Source organism: Euprymna scolopes, chromosome 30 (assembly GCF_053919585.1).
Source record: "Euprymna scolopes isolate OS-2025 chromosome 30, ASM5391958v1, whole genome shotgun sequence".
NCBI lineage: Eukaryota > Metazoa > Mollusca > Cephalopoda > Sepiida > Sepiolidae > Euprymna > Euprymna scolopes.
In genome coordinates this window covers 39,531,823-39,551,027 of record NC_136511.1, presented here as the reverse complement: position 1 = coordinate 39,551,027, position 19,205 = coordinate 39,531,823, and the positions used below count along the sequence as shown (strand labels likewise).

Below are 19,205 nucleotides of genomic sequence, written 5' to 3'. Positions count from 1 at the left end.
ATAAATTCTAAAAATTACAAAAAATGGTTCAGTAGAAAATAATTATAAGTAAAAACAGAATTTTTCGAAATGGCTAAACTTTTAGAATACGAAATCAGGGGGAGATAACTGCAATCTACCGATGACAGTATCTTTCGAGTCGGTCATATTGCTTCTTCTCAATAATGCTGTGCACTTTTTCTTCTTCGATTGGACCATTTTTGGATTTATACTAATTTCAACATGACATGTTAGTACGTAATAATGTTTTCTCCGAAATGTCTTTGTTCGAAATTACACGATTGGGTTGGACGACACGTTAAAGTAAAGTTGCGTCGATTGTTGTATCAGGCGGCACTGTTTTTCATCTGTAAATCATTCACAGCAAAACCTCTAATTTTAATCACCGCAAAAACAAAAATTATTACGTTTTCTATGTACAATTTCGCTGTAAATTGAACCTTTAGATGCTTCAAATCAGGGGAAGATAACTGCTTTCGAGTCTGCCATTTTGCTTATCTCTATATAAATAAAATGAACTCATTTTTTCCCGTCTGATTTTGACATTAATAGGATTAAAAATAAAGATATTTCATGCAAATATAATATGCACAAACGGCAGAACAATATCTGAGGTGTGTTATAGGTTTATTATTTCTCAAATTCCTCGATAATCTTAGATTTCTATACTTTTTCTGCTGAGAAGTCACGGCCAAAATCGGTTAAGATCAATGGAAGTGGTAAAATATTTTCTCTCTAATAAATTCCTCCTCCCCCTGCCACCACTTAACACCGTTTGGGGATCGTTCACAAGGAACAGTTGAGAAGAGAACACCGGTTTGACTTCGTAGTTCTTTCATGTGAAGTTATTTAAAATCACTAAACTAAGCTGCAGTGCTCTGTGGCGTAGTGGTTAGCGTGCTGGACAATTCACATTATATTTTCACGTTTTCGCCGACCTACCGTAGTCGTTTTTTTTTTTTTTTTCCTAAACAACTGGAATGGACTTTTCTTGGTGGCCGAACTGTTAATGTTGCAGATGGTTTTTTTTTTTTTCACACTTTATTTTCCTACTTTTACTCATGACTCCGGGTTTGATCCTTCCTACTTACCTACCATAACATTTTTTAAAACTCACCCCTCCGTCCCGGAAACAAACACTCGGGTAACGCCGGGTACCCCCGCTAGTTCTCAATAATCCTACATATTTTTTTCTGAAAATTAGCTCTAGCACGTCTTCTACTGGACAATGTTTCGTAAATTTTGGAATTTATACTAATTTCCACATCACATGTAAGTATGTAATGTTTTTCCTTGAAATACCTTTATTTGAAAATACACGATTGGGTATAGTAAAGTTGCACTGAAAAGGTTTGATATGCCGTAAAATAAAACAACCAAACTCCATGAATAAATATTTGAATATATAAAGAACTTGAAGGATAAAAACTTATTCTAAGATTACTGGATTCAGCATTAAATAACCTGTAAAACAAAGAAACCATTTGTCTGTTAATACCATTGGGTGGAGTAGGTTTTAATGTGATTGTAGGAGTGGATGGAATAAGTGTAAGGAACCTTTGCTATTACTAACTAGCAGAGTATTACCATTGTTAACCAAGGAAAGAGTCTTTTAGGTATGTGTGCACAGTATAATGATGATTAATTAAAATAAAATGGTAAATAGTAAAAAGAAAAAACTATACGGCATAATCATTTTGACACACCATTAGATCATCAAAGTTAAGCAATGTTAAGCCTAAAATGGGTGACCATTTTGGAATTCCAGGTGCTGTATGTGCTCTCCGCTTATCTTGGCATTGTTTCCAGTCGTCCTGGTCTTCTCCTTGCCACTGGAGTCAAGCAATGCTGATTTAGCAGGTGTGGTGAGGGATTGTGCAACCCTTGCCTCACAATTTCACACGCAGATACCCTTACAGGGGGTATCCTTTGTCTTTCAAGACAAAGGATACCCTTACAGGGGGTATCCTTTGTCTTTCAAGACTGAACGGAGGCTTCCACAATATTGTGTGCCGAAGATAATCAAATTTCAACGACCACTCTTCAGTATTTAAGGGATTTCAAGTTGAAATAAACTTTACTCAATTATTAAATTTTGTCTGTTTTTACATGGTTCAAACCTGAGAGTTATAGTGATGGAACAACTTCAATATCTTACCGATTCCCATACTAAATTCCCAATTCTGATTCTATATAAATCTCTAAATATGTAACTATAGAGTTGTTATTTTTTCCTGATTATCATAAAAACAAATGTTAAATGTGCAGATATTTTCTCAAACATAAAGATACACTTGTCAGGGATGATCTATCGATTTTACTTGGGATTTTAAAATCAATGAATATTTATTATTTCATCATTACTACCAGCAATATAAGATTTTGCTTTAAATAAAATCAAATAAAGAAGCCAATTAAAAGAATAATTTTTGGCATCAGAAAATAAGCACAATATTTTCTGATTCTGATGCCCCTAAAAGTTACAATTTTCCGAATCTGATTAATTGGCCCAACACTAGTATTTTATTATTAAAAGAAGAATCTAGCCTGATCTTTGATACGGATCATACTATGAAGATTCAATGTGTTAGCTGTAGAAATTAATTTTGGATATAGTCAATTTGTAATTCTGTGTCATTTTTTTGCATGTTTTTTTTTCCAGGGATAATGTTTTTTTTTACCCAATGTTTAGATCAGTTTGATATAATTTTATTATGATTAATTTTTAGTTATTGCAAGATGACATTAGTTAGGATTTTTCAGTTCAAAATCCACATTTTTAGTGAAAATCATCTTGTTGATGAGTAGCAAATTTTCTAATTTCCAACAAAATTTGAACATCTGCGCATCTCATATAAGAGATCAACTGTTAACCCCTGGAAGAGGAACCCCTTGATTTCTGAAAATTTCGATTGAAGTAAAATGAAACAAAAAAAAACACAAAAAAAAAAAACTACAAAAAAATTGCTTTGCAAAATTTTTTTTTGTCCACAATAAAAGGTTTTGTTGCAGTCTTTTAGGGCAATATTAAGACAAACACAATAGTATAATTAACAAAAATATGTATTAGCAAAACTATGTTATAGAAATATTTACATATCTTGATTCTGACACGATAACTGCCACGAATCGCTACCTAATAATGTGTTAGATGTAAGTATACTATAGTCTAAGGTTAAATCCATTATTCCAGAAATAGGTATATCAGCTTACCCCATAACAGCTGTTAAATAAATATAATTTTTGTTTGGTATACCTGTTATACAGAAAATACCATAGCAATTAAATGAAAGTCCTCATCTTCTGTTGGTTGCTGGACGACGTGAAAACAGATGTCCTTTACATCAGAGCCTGAAACGAGATGAGGCAAGGTGAGTATGGCATGGGAAATAGAGTGAGTGATAGCTACCTATCTACCTCCTCCTCCCACAGGGAGTTTCTGATGGCAGTCTTGGAACTTGTGCTGCTTCAATCACTCTTCCTTATCATAGCAACAAATTAACATAAGATTCCTTTGATCTATTTACACTGTACAAGTGGTAATTGCCGTTATTCTTTATGACGCCGATTCCGCAGTCTGCAGAGCGGCATCATCTCAGCTCTACCAGGCTGATTGTGAGGATTTAGTCAGGCCAGTGCTCTGGGCGGCTTCTTCACAAGCGCAGGCGGCCGAGGTACTTCGTGCTGGGTTGTGTCATTCGTGGATGTGCTCGGTGGGCATTCAGCCACGGGCGAAGTAGGCACAGTTTCTTCCGCTGTGGAAGCATCACGTGCGGGCACCTCTGGGGGGGGGGTCTACGATGCTGACTGGTGGCAAAGACGAGGGTGCTGGCACAGGCGCTCTCGGCAAGTCAAGCCAGGTAGGTGCTGTTACTTCCGAGCTCTGTGGTGACGTTTGCCGTCCTCCCTGGAGATCCAACAGGCCTCTCCTCAGCAGTATGGCGGTCTCAACAGGGTTTCCATTGCTTCGGTTTCCATAGGGGATGAACTTCCTAAGGTGTTGTCGATTTCTTATGGTTAGGCGCCCGGACCCATGGACTTTAATGACGTACTGATGGAATTGTCTGACCTCTACAACCACTCCAGTTCGCTCCCAACGTTTGGGGTGGTTGCCGATCAGGTTCTGGATGTGGACGTTGTCTCCTACTTTGAGAGGCGTGAGGGCTCTCGTGTGCATTGCCCACTTCTCATGTTCTGTAGAGTGTCTCTTGGCAAGAGCCTGTTCTCTGTGGGCGAGGGTCTCCTTCCATACCGGATGGGGGCAATATCGTCCCATGGGGATGGGGTCTCTGATGTGCCTCCCAAAACCCACAAGTGCTGGAGAAGATTTAGTGTCAGGGTCAATGGAGTTCCTGTATACCAGCATGGCTCTTTGAAATTTGTCAACATCGATCGAACCACCAGGCGAGGTGTTGTCCATTATCATGCGTTTTGCGGTTTTAACCGCAACTTCTGCTCTACAATTAGCATGGGGGTTAACAACTGACGTCAACCGGTGGCGAACTCCCCATGATTGAAGGAATTCTTGCGTTTTGCCGGCTGTAAATTGTGGGCCGCGGTCAGTTGTGAGCTCCTCTGGCACCCCAAACATGGCGAAAACCTCACGCAGTCGCTTAATGAGGCCTGCTGCCCCAATCTCCGACCGGAACACCATTGGCCAGTTTGAGTACCGGTCTACTATGACGATGTACTCGGTGTTGTTGTGAGTGAAGTAGTCGCAACACAGCTGATGGAACGGGTACTCAGGTGGTGTTATATTCGGTGGGGGCTGCATGGCGTTAGACTTTGCAATGCGCTGGCAATGCATACATTTATCTCTGGTTCGCTGAATGTCCAGTGTTATATTCGGCCAATATACACTGTCGGCTGCTCTGGCATTCATGGCGTTGACGCCCTGGTGTGCTGCATGGAGGGCCTCAAGGATATCTGGATGCAATGACGCAGGAACAACGATTCTGTTCCCAGACAAGACCATAACATCCATATAATAGAGGCTGCTGGCGATGCGGTAGTAAGGGCGGAGTGGCACTGGGAGGTGACGACAGTCCGCAGGAAAGTCTTCCTGGATGATGTCCTGTAGGCTGCGTAGGGTCTCATCTGATACTGTGGCCTCCTGCACCATCTCCCATGTCACCACGTTTGTGATGGCATAGAGTGCTGTAGATGCAGATGCCAGGACAGATATGTCCTCTGCGATGTCGAAGTTATCATTGTCGGGTGGCATGGGGGCCTGTTGGGGTTGTTGGTGCGTCGCGGAGTACCTTGATGCGGCGTCATTGCCTGTGTTGTGCTTGCCGGCCACATGGATAATTTTGAATTTGTAGGCTAGGGTCTTTTCCTTCAGGTTGAGCAGACGATGGTTCTCAATCTCTGAAAGCGACCGGTCGTTCAGTATTCCTACAAGAAGTTTGTGGTCGGTGGCTACAGTTAGATCAGGGCAACCTTGGACGTAGTACCTGATCTGATAGAGGGCATACGCCACTGCCAGGCATTCTCCTTCGATAGGGGAGTAACGGGTCTCTGCCCCCTGTGTAAACAGACTCCCGACCAAGCACAGCTTTCACCCCGCTTTGCAGCAGACTGGAGTTCTTGTGATGCAGTTGCAGTACTTCTGCAACAGGCAGAATCCTATACCAGCAGTGGACCAGTCCGTGACGAGATGCGTTGGCCGTGATGGTTGGAAGAGTCTACCACGATCCTTCATCTCCTTGATTATTACCTGCTTTGATTCCTGGAAGATTGCAGATAGCTCCTCAGTCCATACGAAAGGTGTTTTTGACTTGAGGAGGTGGCGAAATGACTGCATGTTCTTAGCCATGGCAAAGGCATAGGCTCCTTGGTTTACTAAACCAAACCATGCTCTGGCGCCAGTTATATCTTTCGGTTCAGGAAACTGTTCTATTGAGTCCAGGAACTTAGTTGATGGTTGTACATTCGTTGGGGTGATGGAAAGCCCAGCGAAGTCGACGGTGTCTTGGGAGAACTGGAACTTCTTGGGGTTTAGTGTTATCCCATTCCGTGCACAAAGATCAAGCCAGTTGCATGCCTGCAGGAATGATTTCTGGATGGAGTCAGCCCACATGCACGTATCATCGACACACTTGACCTTGTTCTTGAAGTTGCCTATAAGCGAGTCAAACCTTTGGGTGTAAGCATCGCCACTGGCTAAGAATCCCTGGGGGGCTACCTTGATTGAAAAAAAAAGAGAGAGAGAGAGATAAACTAAAGGCTCTGATGTAAAGGACATAAATGAAATTCCTCATCTTCTGTTGGTTGCTGGACGACGTGAAAACAGATGTCCTTTACATCAGAACCTGAAACGAGATGAGGCAAGGTGAGTATGGCATGGGAAATAGAGTGAGTGATAGCTACCTATCTAGCAATGACACTAATAACTGAACAAAAAAGAATGTGTGTGTATGTATATATCTCTATATAAATAAAATGAACTCATTTTTTCCCGTCGAATTTTGACCTTAATAGGATTAAAAATCAAGATATTTCATGCAAATATAATATGCACAAACGGCAGAACAATATCTGAGGTGTGTTATAGGCTTATTATTTCTCAAATTCCTCGATAATCTTAGATTTCTATACTTTTTCTGCTGAGAAGTTACGGCAAAAATCGGTTAAGATCAATGGAAGTGGTAAAATATTTTCTCTCTAATAAATTCCTCCTCCCCCTGCCACCACTTAACACCGTTTGGGGATCGTTCACAAGGAACAGTTGAGAAGAGAACACCGGTTTGGCTTCGTAGTTCTTTCATGTGAAGTTATTTAAAATCACTAAACTAAGCTGCAGTGCTCTGTGACGTAGTGGTTAGCGTGCTGGACAATTCACATTATATTTTCACGTTCGCGCCGACCTACCGTAGTCGTTTTTTTTTTTTTTTTTTTTCCTAAACAACTGGGATGGACTTTTCTTGGTGGCCGAACTGTTAACGTTGCAGATGTTTTTTTTTTTTTTTTTTTTCACACTTTATTTTCCTACTTTTACTCATGACTCCGGGTTTGATCCTTCCTACTTACCTACCATAACATTTTTTAAACCCCCCCCCCCCCCCGTCCCGGAAACAAACACTCGGGCAACGCCGGGTACCCCCGCTAGTATATATATATTACTGCCATTGGATACTTTACCTTTCACCAGACTATCCATTCACGTGAAATCACCTTTTTCTCCACCCTATTCCCTCTGCTTCACTTTTTGTTATTAAGATCTTTGACTTACTTGCAGTTTCATCAAATACTTTTGCAAGCAAAATCCGATCCCGCATTTTGCTAATTCCTACCCTCTGATGAAAAGGAAAGTATTTCTCGAAACTCTGCAGATTAAGGACTATCCACATATTTAGTGTTTCCTTTTCAAATTAAATATGTTTTTAACTCTTTTTCAAAATTCTATATTCCAAAGTTCATGATGTTGACCATCTTACAATTTATTCCTTTTAATTCAGTTGACATTTACAATTCTTGACAAGATCTATTTCGTAGCATAAGATCAATTAATTATTATATCAATCAGTGAATTTATTTTGCCCTTAACTCATCAGAAGAAATAGCAACAATCAATCCATCAAAAGGAAATAAAGTGCGTTTTGACATGATTAAAATCCGAAAATTGGAAGAGAAGCTGTAAATACCTTATAATATGTTTACATTACGCCATTTTGAATTTGAAAATTCTCCATAACCAAAAATTATTTTTCTTTTTTATTGCCATCTACATAAAAATGTAACAAGTCAAAATAAAATAATTGTATTAGAAAATTGTAATCCAAATGTAAATATGTTGCTAATTTCAGTCTTTTCTATAAATATTTTCTGGTACATGTGTTTCCTCAGAATTGTCTGATCAATTCCCTGCTTCCTTTGTTCCAGCTCATTTGACTCGTTAATCTAGTGGTCTCCATTTATTCATTGTTTTGATACCTCATTATAATACAACTTCCTATTCCAGTAGATTTTTTCCAAGGACTGCAAGGTTGTGGAACTCTCTTCCTGCTCACTGTTTTCCCTCTACCTACAGCTTTGGTCTTTTCAAGACTAAGGTCAATAGGCATCTTCTGTCTTTGCAATAATCAGCTTTTATTCTTGTTAGCTCTTTACATCAAGTGGCTTCATGCTTTGTCTCAAGCGATTTCCAAAAATAATATTCCTTTCATTTATATGAGAAATCCTGTATTATTTGGATTATTCGGACTACTGTGCTCGTTTTGAGTACTATTTTCACAACATTTCGATCAATGTAATCTCTGATCTTGTCCGAAACATTGTGAAAATGACACTCAATATGCATAATCAATCGTCATCTCAAAAATTCAGAAACATAAGAAATCTTGTTAAGTGAAACAAGATGGCATTCTCATGAAAAACGGCTTTTCTTTTAGCTTAGTTGCACCTCCTGATTGACATTTGTTAATAAGCCGCAGTTCTCATCTGTCTCATGCATCATTATCCAATGTTCCCTTGACTGTTTTTATTATTTATAAATCAAATAAATTACTTACCTGCTTCATTTAATAAATTTGTATGTTTTCATCCGCTTCTTTATTTGAAAACAGGTGCTTGGGATTCAATCAAAGACGCTGACCACATTGACCTTACATATGGTTGGCATCACTGATCTTTATCTTTCTGACTGTCCAAACCTGACAACTATTTCTTGTAAGTATAAAAATAATCAATCTCTAATTTGTAATATGTATTGTCTTTGTCTCAACGTCTATATCGTTATCTTGTTGTTTTCAACGTCTATATCTATCGTTATCCCATGTTCAACATTTTCAAAAGCCAGTAATTATGAACCACTTATAAATATGAGTGTCAAACACCTTAAAAAAAACTTCTTTAATCCTACCTCTAACCCTAAGAATGAATGGCAAGCCTCCTCCTAAAACTTTCTTTAGCCCTAACAATAATGCTAAGTCCAAGTGGCAAACAAAATTCCTTAGTAAGCTACATATAAGCATCACAAAAAAAAACAGATCTTTCCTTAAGGAAAAGTGCACATAATTTATCTCCCATAAAAATAAATTGGTCAACTGTCTTAAAACGCAAGAATGGTCTCAAAACGGTGAATTAAATTAAAACATTAAATTTATGTGAAACCAACCCCCACTCTAAATTCTAAAATTGTTTTTGTTTTGTTCCTGTCAAGTTTTCAGGATGTTCACACATAATTTCCCTTAGCTCTATCATTAACCCAAAGTCAGAATGGCAACCTCCCCACACTATCATAATTGCACAAAAATCCTCTTACAACCACACATAATCATCTTTAGAAGAAAAAAAAAAAAAACGTTCAGGATTTATCTCCCATAGGAAAAAAAAATGAGTTAACTGCCCTAAAGCATTGGAATAGTTCAAAATGGGGAATCATTTTACATTAAATTCAAAAATAATATTTGTTTATTTTTCATTAAAATTTTTGAAGGTGTTCATATGTAAGTGTCTACATAGGTGGAATCACATTTTGGAGAGGTGGTTAGATGGAGGCTGGGAGAGTGACAGAAGATATTAATCTACAATAGTACCAAAGAAATGTTGCAATATATTCATTTTTAAAACATCCTAAATTTAGATTTCAGTTTTCTGTACATAAAATGCATTACAATTCAGCTTTAAGTCCTCTAACTTTTTTTCTGTTAATGGATACATGGCATTTTTAAGAAATTGCAGCATATTTATGTGCATTTACTGCAGATTATTTGGAAACCATTAATTTTCGGAGATTTTCAGTAGCATATTCTGATTCCTTGCACAAAAAATACACTTATATGCCAAATTTCAATGTTTAATTTTGTGTTTTAACAAAGATATAACATTTTTACTTAAAAAGTAGTGTAAAATTATGAAATGCATATAGTCTTAAAGAGGGAAAGATATCGAAATGTGTGAAGCACAAAAATAGTCATAACTTCCTTAATTTTAATCGGATTTAAAAGATTTAAAAAGATTTTTTCTGAGTTCATTGAATATTTTAAGCCATTTCAATTGTTTCATGTGTATTGCTAGTTTTAGTTTTTGGAGCTAAAAAATAAAAGGCCTTGTTTTTGAACGACCCTCATATTAAGAAGATTCAATGTGTTAGCTGTTAAAATGAATTTTATACAAAGTTGTACTTTCATATCTTTTCTGTATATGTTTATGAAAAGTAATAAGATTTAGCCGTATGTTTAGTCTGTCTTGATCTAATAATTATTAGATCCATTATGATTTTCATTTACCAATAAGATGACGTTATAGGAAAAAGTCTGTCAGGTATCTGTACTCAGTTTGATGGTGTATGGAAGTGAAATTTGCCAATGCCAAATCGATATGAGAATGATATGATGAATGTCTAATATTAGTCTTAAAAACTGGCTTAGATCTGATGACCTCAGAGGAAGATTAAATCTGGGCAGTATAGAGAGATGTATGCAGAACAGGAGACTTTGTTGGTAGGTCACATTGAAAAATGGATAAGAATTATTGGGTTGGATATAGAATAATTTAGGTAACGTGGTCATGAGAAAAGGCCAATGAAAACATTATCTTTAAGTGGCCTCTGGGTCTTGATAAATGGTGACTCTCCAAGTAAAAAGAAGAGAAAGTAATAAGGGAAGGTCTAAGAGAATGAGAAATAAAGAAAGATGGATAAATCAATTTCTAAAAGCCACCCAACAGAAGCCAGCATGTAAAATGGATGTTAAATCGATGATATCAAAAGATGTGTTTGTAAATTCTCTATTTAAATATGCGATGTTTGTATTGGGAAAATTTGTATCAATTTGTTTGCCAAACAACGTCATACAAAGCATCAGTAGTAGCTAACTTGAAGTATTGGTATAGTTTGTAACCAGTTAATTAATTATAAAAGTTGGAAAAAATGTATGCAGTCATTTTTTATGGTATAAAAACCAGTACCTGTTATTTCCTCCTGACATAGCCAGAGATTTTTTAATGTCATTAATGTCAAATAATGTGAAAATTATGTAATAAAAAAAGAAAAAGAAGCACTAAAAATGTAAGAATGATAACTCATACTTTTACCTTAAAGTTAAAATAGGAATTATTTCCCTTACATTTTGAACCTTGTTAGGTCATTTAAAATTGTCTCCATTGTAATAATCATTCTCACCAGAATAAATATTTTTAGGGGACAAAAAAAAAAAATTAGAGTTAATTATCTTTTCTTGTAAAGAACATGCTGTCAGTATAAATGATAGACATCGCTAGTAAGAATCAAATATCGATCTTGCCAGCTGCATTACTATTTAGGTTGAAAATGGAAAATCTGACAAGATAAATTTATATACCAGAAAATAAAGTCATTTTGTATATCTGATCTTGGTAAAGTTTTTTGTTTGTTTCCTTGCAAATCTAATATTTATTCATTTTGCAAACAACTTTTTGAATGATTAAAATATGAAATATACTACAGGGGTGAACGATAAATTTGTCGCCCTAAAGAAAACAACACTACAGCTTTATTTTAAAACTTTTATTGAAAAAATTAATTCAGGTAACTTGATTATGCAGTAGAGCTGGCATCTATTCAATGTAGCCACCTTCAGCCTCAATCACCACCTCGATATGGGTCCGGAACTGGGAACATGCATTTTCAACAAATGCCTGCAGGAGCTTGGCGAATACTTGGCAGATGGCGGCGATCAGGCTGGCTTTATTGTTGTGAGAAGTTAGGTTGTTGATGTTCTCAACATATGACCAAACGCAGTCCAGCGAGTTCAGGTTGGAGGAGGAGGGGCGAGTAAGAGAAAGGCACAAACTCATAGCACTCCTTCTGAAGCTAAGCCTGGGTCTCTTTGGACTTGTGGGCCAGCGCTAAGTCCTGCTGCCACATCCAGAGTCTGCCAGTGCAAGTGATAACTTTCAAGCCGACTTCAAAGATGTGAGGTGGCATTATGTGGCTCTTACTTGAAACCACACCAAAGACCATAACTGTGGCCAGAAACTTTGTTTTCATCACCCGGGACACATCCGTGTTATTCGTGGCAATCCAGCAATGCATTTTGAGGGTGCCGACAATGGTCCTACTGTAATAACTTGGATTAGTAGAGAGCATGAGTTGCACAGTGGCACATCTCTGATCTTGCTCATTGAACATTGTGTCACTTTTATACATGATAGAAGGCTCCTATTGCTCTTGGGATTTGTACACAACTGGCCAACTAGTAGATGGTCTGCACCAAAAAAGAAAACCAGTTTTTATCAAACAGAAATGGAATCATGCCATTTTTTTCTAAGGCCACAATTTTATTGTTCTACCTGGTAAATATATTTTAAAAAATATATATAATGCAGTAAGTCTATCAGACATTTGTATGCAATGTGATCATGTATGGAAGTGAAATCTTCCCAGTGACGATTGAAGATGTGTTCTCTGGAGAGAAATAATTTGAGAATGCTATAATGAATATGCAAACATGTAAAACAAGTATTAAACCAGATTTGTTCATTTGTTGTATGGCATTTACTGAGGAGGAAGTGTCTAGGGAATATTTAATTCACAAACAATCCCCAGTCACCTGTAATTAAACTAGGTAAGATGATAGATTATTTTTAATTTCAAATTTTTTTTTTTTAATATATGCAGGCAGTGCATGTCGTGTGCTAAAGAAACTCTCCATTGGTGAATGTCCCAAGTTGTCTCGGACATCATTTGCCCAATGTAAAAAGCTATTAGAAGATCAAGTGGTGAAGGAATTGTCAATGTTATCTTCCGATGTTTCCAGAGTTTTATTTCTACGACCAATGCACCAGGTGAGATCAGAAATGCAAATAATTATACATTTTTCACTTTTTCTTGTTTAATACATTTTTTTTTTCTTTTATATTTTTGTTTTTACTTTTTCATTTTTTTTTTTTTTTTTAATTTTTGAAAAATATTTTTTACTTTACCTTTTGTTTTTATTTTCTTTCTTTTCTTAAAGCCATTCAAACAGGCAAAATGGGTGTTAAATTAAATATGATTATGATGTTTTTCTTCTTTTTTTTTCAACTGAATGGTTAATTGTAGGTATTGACCATTTCATACCCTCTAAAAAGTTTCAGCAAAAACCTAACAGCCAGCCATGGTTCTCTCCAGAATGTGCTGCTGCCATTGCACACAGAAATCACTTTTTCCACTGCTTCAAACGTAATAGATGTATGGAAACTAAAGCCGTTTTCAGGACTGCCAGCAACCATTGTAAGAAAGTAATAAGGAACGCAAGAGTGTTGTATGCTCAATCTGTTAAGTCCAAAGTAGCTGAGCAGAGGCTTGGTTCCCACCAGTTTTGGCAAATAGCAAACAGAATCCTGAATAGAAGCATGTGCTCCATCCCAACTATTATCAATGGACCTGAGGTAATCTCGTCAGCATCAGACAAAGCCAAACTCTTTGTCAAGAACTTTGCAGCTAATTCTACCCTTTGCGACCAAGACCGCCAACCTCCAATATTTCCTCCTGTATCAGAAAAATCGCTATGTGATATACGTATATTTGTACGTGATGTTGCGAAGCTAATCAAAAACCATGATTCGAGTAAAGCAACTGGCCCTGATGGTATTCCAATTATAGTACTCAAAAAACTTCAACTTGAATTAGCGCCCATACTTACAAAACTGTTTAAACGTTGTCTTAAGGAGAATAGTTTCCCATCTCCCTGGAAAATCTCATCAGTATGCCCTGTATTTAAGAATTCAGGTGATCGCTCATCCCCCTCTCAGTACAGGCCAATAAGTCTCCTGTGCGTCATGAGTAAGTTGCTAGAATCTGTGTTAAATACAGAAGTAATCAAACATCTCAACAAAAATAACCTTCTTAGTGACACTCAATATGGTTTCCGTTCTGCTAGATCTACAGCAGATGTCCTTACAGTTATATCGCATAGGATTAGCAAATCTCTCGACGGTGGCAATCTTTCTAGGGCAATTGCTCTTGACATATCTAAAGCCTTTGATAGGGTATGGCATAAAGGTTTACTTCATAAGATCGCTAGCTATGGTATAGCTGGAAAAGTCTTCTCAATTATTAAATCATTTCTTTCTGATAGGTTCATAAGAGTAGTAGTTGAGGGGCAAAAATCAGAAGCTCACAGTATTAATGCCGGTGTCCCTCAGGGATCCATCCTGGGCCCAACTCTTTTCCTGATCTACATTAATGATCTTCCAAATCATATCCTTACATCATTTGTAGACATTTATGCTGACGACACTACCATTTATGGTAGCACATCTAAGACAGTAAACGACCAAGTTCTCTCCAATTCTCTCTCCTCTGATCTTGAGCACGTAGTACAATGGGGAAAGGAGTGGCTGGTTACTTTTAATGCATCTAAAACCAAGCTTCTCTCTTTACATCATCAACATTCTAATTCACATTTGTCATCAATTGAAATGAATGGCTCTCGTCTTCAGGAGGCCTCAAGTTTTGACAAGCTTCTGGGCTTGACCATTACTCCTGATCTTAAATGGAACACGTATATCAAATCTGTTGCCAAGGCCGCTGGAAAAATGGTGGGATCTTTCTATCGATCCAGTAGATATCTCACTGCTGATGCTATTCTCTACCTATATAAGAGCCAGGTACGTCCAAGGATGGAATACTGTTGCCACATCTGGGCAGGAGCTGCTAGAAAGGACTTGTCCTGCCTTGATAGAGTTCAAAATAGACTTCGTAGCCTCGTAGGAGATGTCCTTTTCTCCTCCTTGCAACCTCTATCTCACAGAAGAGATGTTGCGAGTTTGTCTCTGATGTATCGTTATTTTCATGGAAAGTGTTCAACTGAGCTTCAATCTATGGTCCCCCCTCGCCAAACTTTCACAAGAAACACTCGTCTAGCTGTAAACACTATCAATAATTTCCCCCACTCTTTATCTGTGCCTAAACCTAAACGTAGATTCCATGAACAAAGCTTCTTTCTTAGAACTGCACGCCTGTGGAATTGTCTTCCGTTTTCCTGCTTTCCAGCTGACTACAATATGGTTGTGTTCAAGTCTAAAGTAAATAAGTTCTTGATGAGCCGTTCCATATAAGTTATTAAATTTACCAAATTTTCATTACTAATGATTACTATATTGAACAATTTCTACTGTACACTCTTTAACCCTTATCCTTGAGTGGCCTCTGGGCCTTGATAATGTGGTGATGCCTTTGTAAAAAAAAAAAAAAAAAAAAAAAAAAAAAGCAGAAAAATAATTAGTTACTTCACCCTCACAAGGACCAGCATCACCATCCAAGGCACACACACAAAATATTTTAAAAACTCCAAAAAAAAAAAAAATTGTCACATATCTTTAAAAATTTCAATCTGGTCCGGAAGTTAGTGATCATTTTACATTAAATTTATATGTAAAACTTATTCTTCACTTTAGCTTTTAAAATATTCCATTTCTGAATGTTTTTAGATAAGGATTGGTTATTCGTATTATTTGGATTCTTCAGACTACTGTTCTCATCTTGAGTGTCATTTTTATATTTTGGTTCATATAATCTCCGATCTCCCTCATTTGTATCTTGGCAAACTCTGGAATCTGCACAGAATTTTGTACAGAACTCTTTATTTACTTCACAGGAGTAGAATCCTCTTGTTTCATGATTGGGTAGAAGTCCTAAGTAATTTGCATTTGTATTTTTTGGTCGCTCACACTGACGATTGAATCTTCAATCTTCAGTAAAACGACACTTTTACAATTGAATTTTTTTCCAAGAACTCTAACCACTGCATCTACAAGGATCCGGTTAGAGAGTATTCTACTCCTATGAAGTAAATAAAACCTTCTATTCCAAATTTTGTGCAGATTCCCGAGTTCAACAAAATTAAGTGAAGAGCACTGGAGGTAACATTGACCAAAACATTGTGAAAATAAAAATGAGAAAAGTAGTGCAAATAATAAAAGCTTAAAATATTGTTTCTTTTTATTACCAACTTTTTTTCAGGCTGATTACGTGTAATTACCTAAAAGAATTTAAAAAAAAAAATGCAATCTCATTTTTTTTTTTCTGAGGATGAATTAGCAATACTCTCAATAAATCAATATAAATACTAGTTGAGTATTTTTAAATGTATGGGAATTAATTGAACAAAAATTTATGCCATGAATAAATATTTGATTTTGTTAAAAATTTTTAAGTGTTAAAATCTTTTACCAAAATGAGTCAGTATTTAAATAACTTGAAAAAATTTCTTGGTGCCATAAACTAAATCTTTTTTTTTTTTTTTTGCATATTACTTTTTATTTATTTATTTCTTTTTTTGCATATTACTTTTTATTTATTGATTTTTTTTTGCATATTTTTCTTTCTTTCTTTTTTTATTTCTTTTTGCATATTACTTTGTATTTATTGATTTTTTTTTTTTGCATATTACTTTTTATTTATTATTTTTAGTAAAAAAAAAAAACAAAATAAAGTCATTCATTTTTTTTTTTTTAGATGCAGATTCCTATCCAGTCATTATTTGGAGATGCTGGCCAGTCAAGTTACCATTGTCTCGTAAAAGACCATTGCAAACAACCATCTGTGATGGTTTTGAACAGGAAAAGAGCTGAAGTTCTTGTTGACTTGCTTCCAAATATAAACAAGTAAGATAATTTTTCTTCTCTTTCTCTCATTTTTATCTTTAAACATTTTCTCGAGGATATCCATTTTCCTTAGCTAGAAGTTGCTTCTCACGTGTCTAATTCAAATCCTTTTATGTAGCTTGTTTTTTTGCTTAAAATCAATTTTTTCTTCTCATGACAGACTTTTTCATTCATTGTCGCCACTATTTTTTACCACTCGCATCTTGATTCATCAATCCCAACAGTTTCAACTCCGTTCTACTTTTCTACTCACTTTCTGTGGACCAAACCATTTTAATTTTCTACTTCAGATAACTTCCTATACACAAACCAATTTAATCTACTTTGGACAACTTCCTCTATATCGATAAACCCTAACACTTTCATTGACAAATTTGATTATATACCCTGGAAACTTTTTCACTGAAAATATTTCTCTGAATCCGACTCCAAATACATTCTCCCATTACAAAACACTTTAAAGCAAAACCTCCAAAACCGTGAACATCCCTAAAAACTAATAATCGCCTCCCTAAAACTGGTGACCAACCATCATATCTTTCTATACATCAATGAACCCTAACTCTTATGATTCTTAGAATGATTGATCTCTTGATTCGTTTCACATGAGCTACGGAATTGGAATTCATAGTCCATATTTCACATACACATACAGAGGAATCGATTAAATACACACAGTCAATATACAATTGTTTCCTGATATGTGATTGTGATACATCTTTTCAATCGATGAGTTAAAAGTCGTACATGCTGCTTCAGTCCTGCAGGTTACCATTCACCAACCATTACCAATTGTTTCATGGTCTACCCACTTTTTGTGGACCACACATCTCTTAATTTTTATTAAAACTAATTTTATTTGATCTTCTGCAGACATCTTTTGCACATGACCTAACCAATTTAATCTTCCGCTTTGGACAATGATGATCCCCGAACTCTACCATTGATGAATTGGTTCTTGCAGTTATAGACTTATCAGTTCGTTTCACACAGGCTATGGAATTGGAATTCATAGTCCATATCTTGGATGCATACAGAAGAACAGATCAGATACGCAGAGTTTACAACTGTCTTCGGATCTTACTTTTTATGTGCTTTTGACACCTCTCTGCCATTGAGCCACCCATTGTAATTAGTCCACATCAAAAAAATATTTTTATTTTTATTCATTGAAAATCTTTATTGATTGAGAATTATAAAAAAAGATTTTTTCCTCGGAATCGAAATTTAGTCTTCTGCTTCGGACAATGATGATCCCAAACTAATTTTATTTGATCTTCTGTCAATAATTCATGATCCAATAAAGAAGTTTAGTACATAACAAGTAAAGTTAAAAAATGTTCTGTTAAAACGTTATGGTGATCATATCTTTTCGCAGACATCTTAACTATTTCTTTATTTTGTCTAATACTTATCAGTTTTTAGAACAAAAACACAAATTTTCATTTATCTTTCAACACGTTTTTCTTATCCTAAAATATGGATCACAATGTTATTGTGTGTATTTTCAAATATCGTTAACTTCATTTCCTCCCAAAATTTCAGAAAAATCAAACATTTATCAACAGGCCTCCAGGTGTGCTTCTCAACTGTATCATGAAGTGACCTGTAATACAGATCAGCACTTGCTTTGACGTCATAATATGTAGTGAATTTTATTTTTCGAAACCAGGACAAATGCTTTATAAAAGAAAAACCATTCCACTCTCTTCTATCGTTTATATGAACTTATATTCAAGATGACTCTTCTCTCTTTTCGTTTTTATGTTCTTCTCTTTTTGATGGGTTAAAACTTCTTTGTTGTCTCTGCAATCTTCTATCACAGCTTAATTTATCAATTTCAACAATTCCATTCCTTCAGCAACCAACCCTTTCCTATTCCTTAGAGGTCTACTCACTTTTTTTCTTTTTGTTTTTGTATACCATCTATCTCCATTAAAACTAATTTCTTTGCACAAATCAATTTTATCTATTTTGGACAATTTTGATGAACCCTAACTCTTTCATTTACAAATTTGTTCTTGCAATCATCAATCTGTCAGTTTATTTCATACAACCTACGGAATTAGAATCCATATTTTGGATGCATACAGAAGAATAGATCGAATACACATAGTCCGTATATAATTGTCCCCTGATATGTAATAGTGATACATCTTTGCCATCGAGTTGAAAATTGTGCCTGTTTTAATTCTGCTGGTCACCATCCGTTCATGACTTTCAGAACTATCTAAAACATTTCCAAGATATTTAAATTTGAAAACATTCTTCAATCTTTTTTACTTTTTTTTTTTTTTTTTTTTTTTTTACATGGTAGTCACCACTTATCAAGGCCAGGAGGCCACTCGAGGATAAGGGTTATTGTGTATACAGTAATCAATGGGATAATATAGTAAGCGTTAGTAATGGAGATTTTATAAAGTGTCTTACTTAAGGGGGCGGTTTATCAGGAATTTGTTTATGTTGGACTTGAAGACATCCAAGTTGTAGTCTGCTGGGAAACAGGCAAATGGAACAGAGTTCCACAGGCGTGCACTTCTAAGAAAAAGCTTTCAATCGACTTTCATTTAAGTGGCATTGCAAGTTGATTTTTTTTTTTAATCAATTGTTATTTTATCAACTTATGTGAATAG

General features: G+C 36.0%; 1 protein-coding gene across 1 annotated transcript in view; it reads left to right on the top strand.

Annotated features, from left to right (window-relative positions):
• LOC145254757 (uncharacterized) overlaps positions 1 to 19,205 on the top strand; it is an 89,470-nt gene that overhangs the window by 52,751 nt on the left and 17,514 nt on the right. The window contains exons 10-12 of the mRNA XM_080113507.1: positions 8,568 to 8,670; positions 12,602 to 12,768; positions 16,424 to 16,572. Coding sequence (XP_079969633.1) covers positions 8,568 to 8,670; positions 12,602 to 12,768; positions 16,424 to 16,572 — 419 coding nt within the window. The remainder of the gene's footprint in view (positions 1 to 8,567; positions 8,671 to 12,601; positions 12,769 to 16,423; positions 16,573 to 19,205) is intronic.